General features: G+C 40.8%; 1 protein-coding gene across 4 annotated transcripts in view; it reads right to left on the reverse strand.

Annotated features, from left to right (window-relative positions):
* Positions 1-13,708, reverse strand: part of LOC127418722 (kinesin-like protein KIF1B) — a 116,346-nt gene that overhangs the window by 15,967 nt on the left and 86,671 nt on the right. For all 4 annotated transcript variants that reach the window (XM_051659454.1, XM_051659452.1, XM_051659453.1 and 1 more), the window contains 7 exons: positions 10,292-10,410; positions 10,063-10,148; positions 6,580-6,709; positions 5,538-5,682; positions 5,307-5,397; positions 4,646-4,764; positions 3,780-3,835 (listed from right to left, as the gene is read on the reverse strand). In XM_051659454.1, the coding sequence (XP_051515414.1) occupies positions 3,780-3,835; positions 4,646-4,764; positions 5,307-5,397; positions 5,538-5,682; positions 6,580-6,709; positions 10,063-10,148; positions 10,292-10,410 (746 nt within the window). The remainder of the gene's footprint in view (positions 1-3,779; positions 3,836-4,645; positions 4,765-5,306; positions 5,398-5,537; positions 5,683-6,579; positions 6,710-10,062; positions 10,149-10,291; positions 10,411-13,708) is intronic.

Here is a 13,708-nt window from a genome sequence, read left to right on the forward strand (position 1 = left end):
CCCCTGTCTTTCTAAACCTGTATGAATTACTTTCTACCATGAAACTGAGGCTGTCAGTCCCTAACATTCTGAACAGCATGTCCCTTTGTGTTCCACGATGAAACAAATGTCGGCTTTGGAACAAAATTAGGGTGAGTAGATGAAAGCAGACTTTTCGTTTTTGGTGAACTATGCTTTTAATGTCCACAACAACCTTTGAGCGTGACAGATAAATAGTGAGCATGAGTCATGTAATGTGAGAAAACAAAGCATCAGCTTAAGGAGGGTCATTATGTAGACTTGGAAAAACAGCCGCAAGAAACTCAACACTACATCAGGGAGATCAATACAGCCTGACGTGTTCCTAAAAGAGGGGCGGCACTCCATTTCCTGTTGCAGTCTGCTGTAGCTCTACAGTATGATGGCTGTGAGGTTATAAAGGATGACACTGAGGAAAAGCTGCAGGAAATCACAGACACAAGAAAAACACTTCTCACTTGTGAGCTGTTTGTGATAAAAAATAAAATAAATAAAAGATTACTTTTTTTTTCTTGAGTGATATTCCAAATGGTAGAAAGAACAAAGGGAAAATACCTAACCTGATTCAATTAGCACTACAGCTTCAAAGTAACACTGTGATATAAGGAAAACACGAAAGCAGCCGTCATTACAGTCTAGATCTACCAACCTTGTAGGGAAAGCGAGGGTGAATGACTTAAATCATCCAAATATGAAAATTCTTCATTTACTCACCATCACCTCCTTTAAAACCGGTCTGATTTAAATTAGTTCACAAATCGGACATCCCTACTTCTCTCATTAAAGGGATAGTTCACTCAAAAATGAAAATTCTCTCATCATTTACTCACCCTCATGCCATCCCAGATGTGTATGACTTTCCTTCTTCTGCAGAACACAAATTATGATTTTTAGAAGAATACTTCAGCTCTGTAGGTCCATACAATTCAAGTGACTGGGTGCAATCATGAAAGTAATCCATATGACTCCAGTGTTTTAATCCATATCTTCAGAAGTGATATGATATGTGTGGGTGGGAAACAGATCAATATTTAAGTCCTTTTTGGCTAAACATTCTTCTCTCTGCCCAGTAGGGGGCAATATGCATGAAGAATGTGAATCACCAAAAACACAAGAAGAATGTGAAAGTTAAAGTGGAAACTGACTGAGCAGGGAGGAGAATTTATTGTAAAAATAACTTAAATATTGATTTGTTTCTCACCCATACCCATCATATCGCTTCTGAAGACATTGATTTTGCCACTGGAGTCTTATGGATTACTTTTATGCTGATTTATGTGATTTTTGGAGTTTCAAGATTTTAGCACCCATTCACTTACATTGTATAGACCAAAAGAGCTGAGCAATTCTTCTAAAAATCTTAATTTGAGTTCAGCAGATGAAAGAAAGTGATACACATCTGGGATGGCACTTTTATTATACTTTTATGGTGCTTCTACATCCTTTTGAAGCTGGAATGCACCAGTCCCCATTGCGTGGAAAAGAGCAACCAGTACATTCTTCAAAATATCTCCTTTTTTATTCCATAGCAGAAAAACATGAGGGTTTGGAATAACATGAGGGTGAGTTAATGATAATGATGGGGGGGGGGGGGGGACTATTTCTTAAAAAAAAAAAAAAAAAAAAACAACAGCTAAAAAAAAAAAGCCGTCATAACTGCTCACTTTTTTTTCCTCCCAATTTGGAATGCTCAATTCCCAATGTGCTCTAAGTCCTCGTGGTTGCGTAGTGACTCACCTCAATCCGGGTGGTGGAGGACGACTCTCAGTTGCATCTGAGACTGTCAATCTGCGCATCTTATCACATGGCTTGTTGAGCGCATTACCGCGGAGACCTAGCACGTGTGGAGGCTTCACGCTATTCCCCGCGGCATCCACGCACAATTCACCAAGCACCCCACCGAGAGCGAGAACCACATAATGACGACCACGAGGAGGTTAACCCAACGTGACTCTACCCATCCTAGCAACCGGGCCAATTGTTTGCTTAGGAAGCCTGACTGGAGTCACTCAGGTATAACTGCTCACTTTTGACGGCAGGCCTTTATATCTAATCCTGTAGGGATCGGGATTGCCTACATTTTAAGATATGTCACACTTCCACTTCATTAGGATTTTTCATAAGATGTAAAAGACAAAGGAGGGACTCATTGGGTGGGATTTAAATGCGTCACTACAGTCACAATACATAAAGCACAGCACAGAGCCAATCACTATTAATCTAAACTACTCTGCTCCTTTATGCTGCCTGTGAGGCTCTGTACCAACCGTGGTGTTTTGGCACTCTGAGCACCGGGCTGTTGGGTACAGGGAGAAAAGGGAAGTGGGAGAGCTGATCTGCCCCATCCTCCAGATTGGCGATGGCCGTTGAGGCCAGAGCGTTGGCGTGCTCCGAGAGCGTGTCCAACACCTGGCCATGCACGTACCCACTCATTAGATACCTGATCAACTCGATCTTACGTGCATGATCTGACAGGAAGACACCAGGTAAGAGAGCCAGGTGAAATTGGAGGTAATGTGGGTTGAAATGAAAAAGAGAGATGATATTAAATGTGCATGAAAATGGAAAAGGATGAAGAATACATTAAAGTCTCATTTTCTAATGAGAAAAAAAAAACTATTGAAATATTTGGAGAGATGAATAGCTTGATGAATGACACTTAGGGCTTTGTTCACACAGCACACAAATCCAATATGGTTTACAAATCCAATTTTTAGGACTGATTATCCATAGTCTCATTTTGTAGTATCCAGTGTATCAGCATCAGTTGCAAAAGTGATGATTTAAGCATCAGCATGATACTGTATTAAGAGTCTTTCTCATATAACAACTGCAAGTAGCTGGATGCAAAACAGGACATTTTGCCTTTACTCATGTTTATCAGACCAGATCAGACTGAGACACATTCCAAAAAAATTGATTATAAACAGATTTTAAACCACAAATGGATGTCGTTTGGATCTGGATCAAAAGATTCCAGGAATGTTTTTTTTTTTGTTTTTTTTTGCTGTTCAGTATACAAAAAAACAAACAAACAAAAAACTGATTTGAGTCTGATACACACAAAAAAATCTGTTTGAGCAAAGCCTTGAAGAGTCAAAAAATCCTAATGCAGTTTCTTAAGAGAGACTTTATATGACAGGTGTTGAAAGGAGTCTCAAACAGACTGCATCTACAATCTATAAATCACATAGTGCTCTACAGCTTTTCCAATTATCTTCAGTCTGGCTGTAACATCTCCAGATTCATATAGTGATATCTCAGACTATATAAAAGACTGACAGCTTAAGGGAAAGATCAATACCCAGTCAAGACAGATGACACTTCAAGGCTGCGGCCTTAGTTTTATTTTGGTTGCAAATTTGTTCCCAATCAAAGAATAAAATAAAAAAAATAAAAAATCAACAGACTGGAAAGGCACGGCTGACACCAGCATCTTTTAAAAGGTCTTGTTGGATATATGGGATCTGAAGTCCTCTGAAGGAGATAACTGTGTCAAATAAGAGAGCCAGATATTACAGCATAATTTAGAACTGGGAGGTAGTTCTGTGTTTGAGTCATGTAATGAATTACAATAATAATTAGTGAGGAGATAGAGCGGGATTAATGCTCTGGGCAAGGATTATTCAAGAAATCTGCTGTATTGTTACTTATGCAAATTTAAGACCTTTCAAGCTGTCTTCTTGTACATGTAGCATTCTTTATGGAGAGAAATTAAGTTGCAGTTTTTGAGTTGCACAGCAGCTGCCATCATACTGTACCTGGTTTAGACAGAGGCATCGGTGGGGGGTAATACTTTCTGGAAGGCTGAGAAGGGCTAAGAGAGAAGAAAATTCAATTAGACGTAAAAAAAAAATAAAAAAAATATGTTGTTCTCTCAACATGTAATCACCCTTATGCCAGCCCAGATGTGAATGGCTTTCTTTCTTCTGCTGAACAGAAATGAAGATTTTTAGAAGAATATTTCAGCTCTTTTGGTCCATTCAATGCAAGTGAATGGTGGCCAGAACTTTAAAGATCCAAAAAGCACATAAAGGCAGCATAAAAGTAATCAAAACAACTCCAGTGGTTAAATCCATATCTTCAAGAAGGGATATGATAGGTGTGGGTGAGAAACAGATAAATGTTTAAGTCCTTTTTTACTATAATTTCTCCTCCCTGCCCAGTAGGTGGCGTTATGCACGTAGAACGCGAATCGCCAAAAACAAAAGAAAAAGAATGTGGAATTGGAAGTGAACATTTATAGTAAAAAAAAACAAAAGGACTTAAGCATTGATCTGTTTCTCATCCACACCTATAACATCACCTCTGAAGACATGGATTTAACCACTGGATTCTTGAGGATTAATTTTAGCTGCCTTTATGTGTTTTTTGGATCTTTAAAGTTCTGGCCACCATTCACTTGCATTGAATGGACCAACAGAGCTGAAATAATCTTCTAAAAATCTTTGTTTGTATTCAGCAGAAAGAAGAAAGTCATACACATCTGGGATGGCATGAGGGTGTGTAAATGATGAGAGAATTTTTATTTTTGGATGAACTATCCCTTTAATGTCAGTGATATGATAATAAAACTTTACCCAGCAAATGATTACACTTAAATTAATACTGAACAACAAGGCATTACCTGACCAATTCCTGTCCATGAAGATGGAGTGGGTGCTGTTGGTAATGGCCGAACACTTCAAACACAATTGGCTTGGTCTTTATGTACTCGATAAAAGACTCTGTCACCTCCACTGAGATCTAGACATGAAAACCAGAAGAAAACTGAAATCACATTCATATTTGCATAACTATGTGCAATAGTATGGCATTATTATTATTATAATGATCAAGCCTGATAAAATGCTATAAAGCTGAAGGAAGTAATTTTTCATTGTTACAACACTTTCTCCAATCCAAGCTTAAAATGCAGACAACTTTAAGTAAGCCATCCGTAGGTTGCTTTCCTCGAAAAATGTAAACAATAAACAGCATTGCTCTGTTTGTTTGGGCATCCTGGCCTGCCTGACACAGCAACATTAACTCATATCAATGGCACAAATTTGGGGCAGACTATCTGTTTTTGTTGACCAATGACACTGGAAGACACTGGAACGTACGGGAAACCAGTTTGAAAACAATCATTATTTTTACAATTCCTCTTGGTGATGTTAGTTGTGATGAAATCACACACTTCAGCTTTAATGAGAACACTCTTATTAACTCAAGTGGTGATGCAACCATCGTTTATCTTTTTTTGTTCTCCTTAAAAGCTTGTCTCTCACATTGCTTTTAACACTTACATTCTGTACGTGGTAAAAGCCCAGCGGGGCTCCTTTGCCTGTGTTCTTCAGGGGCTCTGTGCTGAATGCCTCATCGTGACGATGGTGGAAACTGTTGGCAGTGCAAGACAGGATTATCAAGAGAAGCGTGACTGAGCGTATGCGTGATTTGTGTGTCGGTGTGTGCGCTGTGTCTGAATAAAGGCCAATGATTCGACAGAGAATGGGTGCTGTGCAGACAGGCTGACTCACTTGAACTGGCAGAAGATGTCTGCGTACTCTGGCGGGATGCCATTTGCCTGCAGAACGGTGACGCGGAAGGTGAAAATGCTGCCCACCTCCAGATGCTCTGCCAAACCATCAGTCAGCTTTGTGTCTATGTTCCCCAGCTTCAGGTCTAAAGACACAAACACAAAATATTTATAAACGTACCAGATATATGAAAATCTATTTGATCTGATTTAAATGTTTTGGATGGAAAAAAATTAAAGAAATAATTCACCCACAAATTTAAATTCTGTTATTGTTTACTCACCCTCATGTCCGAACCTGTATGTTGTTATTTTTGACATGAAACACAAAAGATTATCATGTGTGGTTTTAGAAGACTCAGAATATAGTGCATAAGTCGTATGGGATGCTTCTATGGTGAATTTTATTAATTTATTTATTTTTCATTTTTGGAGCTTAACATTTATGGCCATTATGAACTTGTGTTGTTGTATGGAAAAGACCAGGGTTAAGATTCTTCAAAATATAATTTTTTTTTTCTCTGCATAATAAAGAAAGTTATATAGGTTTGGAGCAACACGAGGGTGAGTAAATAACTGCAGAATAATTTTTTTGGGGTGAACTACCCCTTTAAGGCGAAGTTAAAGTTAATCTGTTGGATTTTAATTGACATATTGTATATGTTTGAACATTTGGAAAATTATAAAAAAATAAAATAAAATACAATTCCATAATTGTTTTACCATATTCCTCTTCATGTAAACAATTAAAAAAAAAAAAAAATGCAGAATACATCAACGTTTGAATAAAGAGCGTCGCTTGTCTGTAAATCTTTTTCTGTGCTCTTTGTATCTTTGTGGTCTTTTATTGACGTGTTAAAGCCACTAGAAAAATGCTTTTGGCTCCAAAACATTCCAGTCACCGAAGCTCGAGTGTAAATCAAATGCAACGTATCAAAAGACAACAGCATCTGTTTGGATGTGTAAGCTTTTTTTTTTACTCAGACTGAACAGCTTTGTGCAGAGCTCAGGGTTTGCCAGCTGACCTGTGCATCCACACTCACCCATTTCATTTATTCTGTTCATCTCCTCAGAGGGGGTGATGACCTCTGAACTCTGACCTTGACCTTCCACAATACGCAGCTCTTCTAAAGAAAAGCCAGAGCGTGTCATGGTCACGGAGGAGAAATCACTCTGGATCGGGTGAGAAGAAAAAAAGAGACTTAAGTGAAGATGGGAGAGAGAATTGAGGGCAGCGATCAATAAAATGTTACTCAATAAACCACCAGTAAACTAGTTTCCATCCACTTTTCAGGCTGTTTTGTTATCAACAAAGTGAAAATGCATAAAAATGTTTGCGAAATTTGCCATTTTCTGCTTATTTCCATTCAAATGGCCTTTTATCAGTAAAAAAAGTGTTCGTGATGACGTCTTACTTAAAACACACTTTGTCGCATAAGTTTTGGTTTATCGCAAAATAAATCTGCCCTTAAGACATTTCCATACAGAAATGTGTGTATATCGCTAATTGTGTACCTTTCGCCTCTCAGATGTCCCTAATTCCCCCCCCACCCCAAAGTCTTTGTAAAATGGGGAGAGTATTGAGACAATTAATTGAAATTAGCCAGCTTACTGTCATTTTAATTTCACAAATAAATGCAATCAGAAGAGGAGGAATTGCAAATCAAAAGGGAACAGTTGCCCTTCTGGTAGGACTGTAATATTGGTCCTGATGTTGCACCTATCACAGGTTGCCACCGGTCCTGACCCAAAAGCGAATCATCATGGCCCTGTTCAAACTGGCAACCTGCACCAAATAATGAGGAAACTTTCGGTCTTAGTATAAGGACCATCCATGGATGTGTATATGCTGTGTGCACAGCTATTAAAGAAAAACTGATGCTGTGTAATATAAAGCTTACATATATGATACATTCCTGATATTTAATAGGCTATTTTGAACTATCATCTATTCTTAAGGATCGCCATCACAACTGCATTACGTCCTGCATATTTGTCCAGCAACTTTTAATGACCAACTGATCTTTAAAATTAATTTTAGCATCATAATGCAATTTACATTTTCTGAAGAAGTTCAGCAAATACGATCTGAAGAGGGTTAGATTTAAAATATTTAAAAGTTTTAAAACGTTCAAAAGCTCGTTTTCTGAAAGTGAACTCATTGGACAAATAGTTCCGATAGTTTATAGTCTTGAAAAAAGTGTAGAACATTCTGAGACTGTCATTCAGCTGACTTTTTTCATCTACAGAACAATGTAAGGCTAATTTAAGTTTGTGTAAAGAAAAGGCAATCATGTAGGCCTAACAATATTATTTTTTTCATTTTGTAATTTATTTTTTTAATTCAATGCTTTTTTCGTTTGGTAATTTAATACAGGGAATTTTGATGGCATTTTGTCAAAAGTAAGCTAATCAATAATTTTATAGAATTGGGCTGTATGTTAGTGTTTCAAAAAAGCACACAGAAGCTTTTCTCCTAGTATTATGTATTTATTTTTAATTTAAAACATCTTTGTGCATAGAAATTATATATGTTTTTTGTATTGTGGGCTAATTCCATATCTGCCATCTATTAATTTGAATGGTGTGGAAAAGCAACTTTAATAAATAAACGGATGGCTACTGCGATTAAATTAATCGCAAAGAGTGACCATTCATTTGTTCTCCATGCACTTGTCAATGTGCATAATCGAGATATTTGTGTTGGCACTCCTGGAATTATAATGACTCAGATGTATTTGCAGCATCGGATCTGTGCAGGTATGCCATTAAGACCAATCCATAACAGTGCGAGTAATGCTTCATGAACTATAAATTAGCTTTCAAGGATGTATACCTTGTCGTCATGATTAACACAAGCTAATAATTGGGGTAAATTCTGTTATATATATTTATGCGCTTATGCCAATTTTCTCAACAAAAAGTGTTTCCAAACCAGTTTTTCCATGGCATCTGAAGTATCAACATTGAGTTTATGCGCTAGAGTTAAAAAGAAAAATATGTCGACACTTGTGAAATTTTAGCGATAATTTGCGTTTCCATCAGCTATATCCGTATTGTTTGTTTTTTTTCCAATTTGGAATGCCCAATTCCCAATGTGCTTTTAAGTCCTCGTGGTCATGTAGTGATTCGCCTCAGTCCGGGTGGCGGAGGACGAATCCCAGTTGCCTCCACGTTTTGAGACCGTCAACCCGCGCATCTTATCACGTGGCTTGTTGAGCGCGTTGCCACGGAGACATAGCGGGTGTGGAGGCTTCACGCCATCCACCGCGGCAACCACGCTCAACTCACCATGCGCCCCACTGAGAACGAACCACATTATAGCCAGGAGTTTTACCCTATGTGACTCTACCCTCCCTAGCAACCGGGCCAATTTGGTTGCTTAGGAGACCTGGCTGGAGTCACTCAGCATGCCCTGGGATTTGAACTAGCGAGCTAGCGAACGCCAGGGGTGGTAGCCAGCGTATTTGACCACATCAGCTATATCTGTAAACTTTTTGATGCGCTACACCTTTTGTCGCAAAAAAAGTCTTGGATGGAAACATAGTTAATGATTCAGACTTGTACTAGGAGGTCAACCGACAATGGATTTTGCAATACTGATAACTAAGGTGGTGGAAAAGGCCAATAATCGATTATTCAGCCAATATTTTTAAAAATTGATTTATAGAATAATAAAAAATTAACTATGACACTATGACGGCATGGACAATGAGGCTACAGAGTATAAAATTAATAAAATATAAATGCAGTTTATTGTTCACCCAAAATCCCAACAACTAGAAAAACAATGAAGACTTGGAGCATAATGCAGGACTTTTAACTATAAGCAAGCCCGAAACACACAGGGGACTCTAATTTTGAAATGACAGAGACTTGGCTTCTTTATAAAGCTTAAGTATTTACCAAATTAAGCTTTTTACAGCTTCACCAAATAAAAAATAAAAATAAAAAAGGATTTAGTGTGTATATGTATATATTTCACCAGATGAGGTTTTTTATTTTTATTCAAAATATATAAAGTTGGAGACAAGATGTATGTGCTGACAGCATACGTTTCTATATAGTCACATTTTTAATTTTCCTCTCTAGAGGCCGCTGTTATAGTGTAGTGTACCAAGCCGTTACAAATGTAGAATCAAGAACACAGAGAAATTAGATAGAAATATAGGAAAAAAAACGATTGGCAACTATCTGCATTGGTTTTTTGCCAAAAAAACGATCGTTTCAAAAAGCAACTATTGGCACCCATTAATTGGTTAAACCGATATATCGGTCTACCATTACTTTGTACAGACTAGTACTAATGTCAAACCTGAAGGACTATTTGAACCAGTTCCAAACATTTATCAAGAAGAACATGTGAGACAAGTTCCAAAAATGAATCAATGGATCTATACAAAGTCCTTAACACAGAATGAGAAATATCATAGCGCAGTTATCCATCTTATATATATATATATATAATATATATATATATATATATATATATATGGGCACCATGGCCAAATGTGTTGGAGTCTTACCTTTTTGAAATACTCATCATCGAAGGAAATCTTAGCAGTGCCCGACTGACGCACACCAGACCCATAATCAGGGGCCTCTTCATCCGCTACAACAAAACAACAAAAACAGCAAGTTCAAAAACAACTTATGGGAATTGATGTTTGTAAAGCACATACAGGTTGGTGTGAGGGACTGTGCTTGATTAATTCTCAGACCAGTCTTAATTCAATAATATAGAGCAGTGCTCACCAGCGATGGCCTGAACCCCCACTCGCAGGAATCCTCGCACTTCTCCCTTCTCTGTTACTATAGCGACACGATGCACCAGGGGCACAGGATACAGCAGGTTACTCAGATACACGAAGGCTCTGGAAGGGGGGAATGGCAATTATAATACTGCTACAAAATCTCTTGCTGTCTGACTCTATCACGCACACACGGAGGTTCAGAACATGTCAAAGAATGCTGGTTACGTATGTAACCGTGGTTCTGTAAATTCCGGATGACCGCCAAAGACGGTGTTACAGTAATGGATGATCGCAGCACCAGCCAGATAGGTCGAAAAAGTATACCAACGAAGTCACATAGTGACGTAAGCCGAGCTGAGGGAATACAAGCCACTGCAGCTCGGCACCAAGCGTCGGAGCATTGTCGCACATTCCGAGTGACCAGGAACTCTGGCGGTCATCTGGAATTTATAAAACTACGGTTACATATGTAACCAGCATTCTGTTTCATTCCTCCTGACTGCCAGAAATGGTTACAGTAATGGATGACCAATACCAACAAAGTCACGAGGAATTGACTCACCAGAGAACAGCCAAGCTCACATCATGGGATGAGGCAACACTTACATTGTAGAATCTTACGAAAGTGCATGGAGAGGACCAGGTGGCCGCAGCACAAATGTCAATGAGGGAAACACCCCTGAGGACAGCCCATGAAGAGGAGACCGCCCTGATGGAATGGCAAGTGACTGTGTCAGGCAAGGGTCACTGAGCCTACTTGTATGCCATGGTGATGATCTTCACAACCCACCGTGGATAAAGGGGCACCCTTTTTAGTGCCCCCAAAAAAAGACAAATGACTGATCAGATTGTCTCCACTGAGCAGTAGCCTCTACATAACATCTCAATTACCGCACGAGGCACAAGGCAAGAAAATGTCTATCATCACTGGACTCAAGCGCTGTTGGTTGGAAAGAACACAGCTCAATAAACTGACTAATGAAGTAGTGCAGGAGCACCTTTGGAAGGAAAGTCGGGTTGAGTCAGAGGGTAAAGCCAGCACCTTCTGGTTTCCATCTCATGCAGGACTGACTCAAGGACAAAGCATGAAGCTCGCTAACCCTCTTAGTGGAAGCAACGGCCAGAAGGAAGGCCGTTTTCAAAGACTTCCACTTAAGGTCTGCATTCTCCAACGGTTCAAAGGGAGGTAGACAAAGAGATTCCAACACCAAAGTTAAGTCCCACACTGGGGAATGGGGAGTGTGAGCAGGATTAGGACGTCTTGCCCCCTTAAGGAACCTGCAAATCAAACTGTGGGAACCCAGAGATGAGCCCCAACGGGTGAGTGGTGCACAGAAATGGCTGCCACATAGACCTTCAGGGTGGAAGACACCCTACCACATTCCAAAGGACCTTGTAGGAAATTCAAAACTGCTGTAACTGTGCAATGCACGGGGTCAAGATCACGACTCTCACACCATGAACAGAAAAGCTTCCAGCGATGGGCATAAAGCGGTTGTGTAGAAGTAGCCCTCGCATTGAGAACAGTGTGAACAACTGAGGGCTCACAGTCTGTTAGAAGGGAGTCGGCCCAAGAGGCAAAACCCATAACTGCAGATTGCCCGGTTCTGGGTGCCAATTATGGCCGCCCAGCTGGGATAACAGCTCCTTCCTGAGGGGGGCGGGGGTCGTCTCGGTCTGCTACCAGAAGCACCCTGTGTCTTCCTTGAGCAATTCTATGTAATGTCTCCTACAATAGAGGAGTCTTGTCCCAACGGACTGGACATCTCCATCTGGGAAAACCACAGTGGGCAGTAGGTTGTGCCCTCCGAAGCAATCTGCAGCCTGATTGGCTACCCCTAGCAAATGGACAGCCCTCAATGATGCGGAACAGGGAAGCGACCAGGTGAGAATACCTCGACTTCTTGCCCCCATGATGGTTCAGATTTAAAACAGTTGAAGTATTGTCTGAACGTACAAGCACATGCCAGCCCCCCAGCACTGGAGAGAAGTACTTCAAGGCCAGAAAAACTGCACGCATTTCCAGAAGGTTGATTTGGTCCATAGACTGGGCTTCCGACCACTGGCCGCTGATGCCTCTGTGGCTCCAAGCTGCACCCCATACTGTGAGGGATGCATCGGTTGTTACCACCTCCCGATGGGAGGGAACAACGCCTAATGGAACTCCCACTACCAAAAAGTCCAGGGAAGTCCACTGCCAAAGGGCATATGTGCAACGGTGAGACACCACAATCAGTCAATGACGATGATGGGATGATCCAGCCAAAGGCTGTTGTTCCACATCTGCAGGGGGTGTAGGTGAAGCAGCCCCAGGGGAAGTGGCTGCCGTCAACATCACGATCAGCCTCAGCAATACCCCATACTGAAGGGTCACGCCCAGAAAAAATAGAACTAGGAGCTTCAGTATGTTCGCTGTCCGGGACTGAGAGAGGCACGCATTGTGACGGAATTGATTGCCATAACGATGAACGTGATGGACTGTGCCAGAGAAAGAGCACTCTTTGTTCTGTTCACTGAGAGACCCAACCTGGCAACATGATCCAGCAACCACTGAGTGTTGTGCACAGCTTGAACTCTTGTCCGAGCACATAAGAGCCAGTCGTCCAGGTAGGGTAAAATCCACCACCCTTCGGACCACAGGGGTGATAGGGCAGCTTTCTCACATCTTGTAAACACTCGAGGGGCCAGAGAAAGGCTGAACTTTGAACTGATATGCTTGGTTCTTGAAACTGAAGCGTAGGAACTTTCTGTGATGCATGGCAATCAGAACGTGAGAGTATGCATCTGTCAGGTCGATGCTCGTAAACCAATCTTCCTCTTTCACCAACCAAAGAATGTCAGTCGTGTGCAGTCTCCTTAAATCTAGGATCGGACGGAAACCTCTGTCTCACTTTGGAACAATGAAGTAGGTTGAGTAAAAACCATCCCTTTAAACTAGGGGGTGAACTTTCTCTATTGCACTCTTCTCTAACAAGTAAACAATTTCCTGAGAGAGAGCTGCTGAACAGACTGAGTCTACCACCACAGTTGGAATGAGTCCTGAAAACTTTGGGGGCCAGCGTCAGAATTGAAAAGAATAACCTTTTGTTAGAATCGCCAAGACCTAAGGGTCTGATACTGTGTCTCTCCAGTAACTCAGAAAATGAGCTGAGAAGGGTCCGACTACCAGCCCGAACACCTCAGACCTTGAAAGTTGTGGGGTGCGCTGACATGGTCCCCCTGGAGTATGGCAGGAAACGGGGCAACCCTGGGTATGATGCGCTTGGACATCATTAGAGCCACAAAATCTCTGCTGGGTGTGAGGCCGGTTGGTGGGAATTTGTTGGGAGTGTGGTTATGTTGGCTTGTAACACTAATGAGCAGGCGTAGCTGGCACCCTGAAATTTGGGGCACGTTGCACCTGCGTTATTTGCTGGGT

The sequence above is a fragment of the Myxocyprinus asiaticus genome, chromosome 28 (assembly GCF_019703515.2).
Source record: "Myxocyprinus asiaticus isolate MX2 ecotype Aquarium Trade chromosome 28, UBuf_Myxa_2, whole genome shotgun sequence".
In the NCBI taxonomy this organism is placed as follows: Eukaryota; Metazoa; Chordata; class Actinopteri; order Cypriniformes; family Catostomidae; genus Myxocyprinus; species Myxocyprinus asiaticus.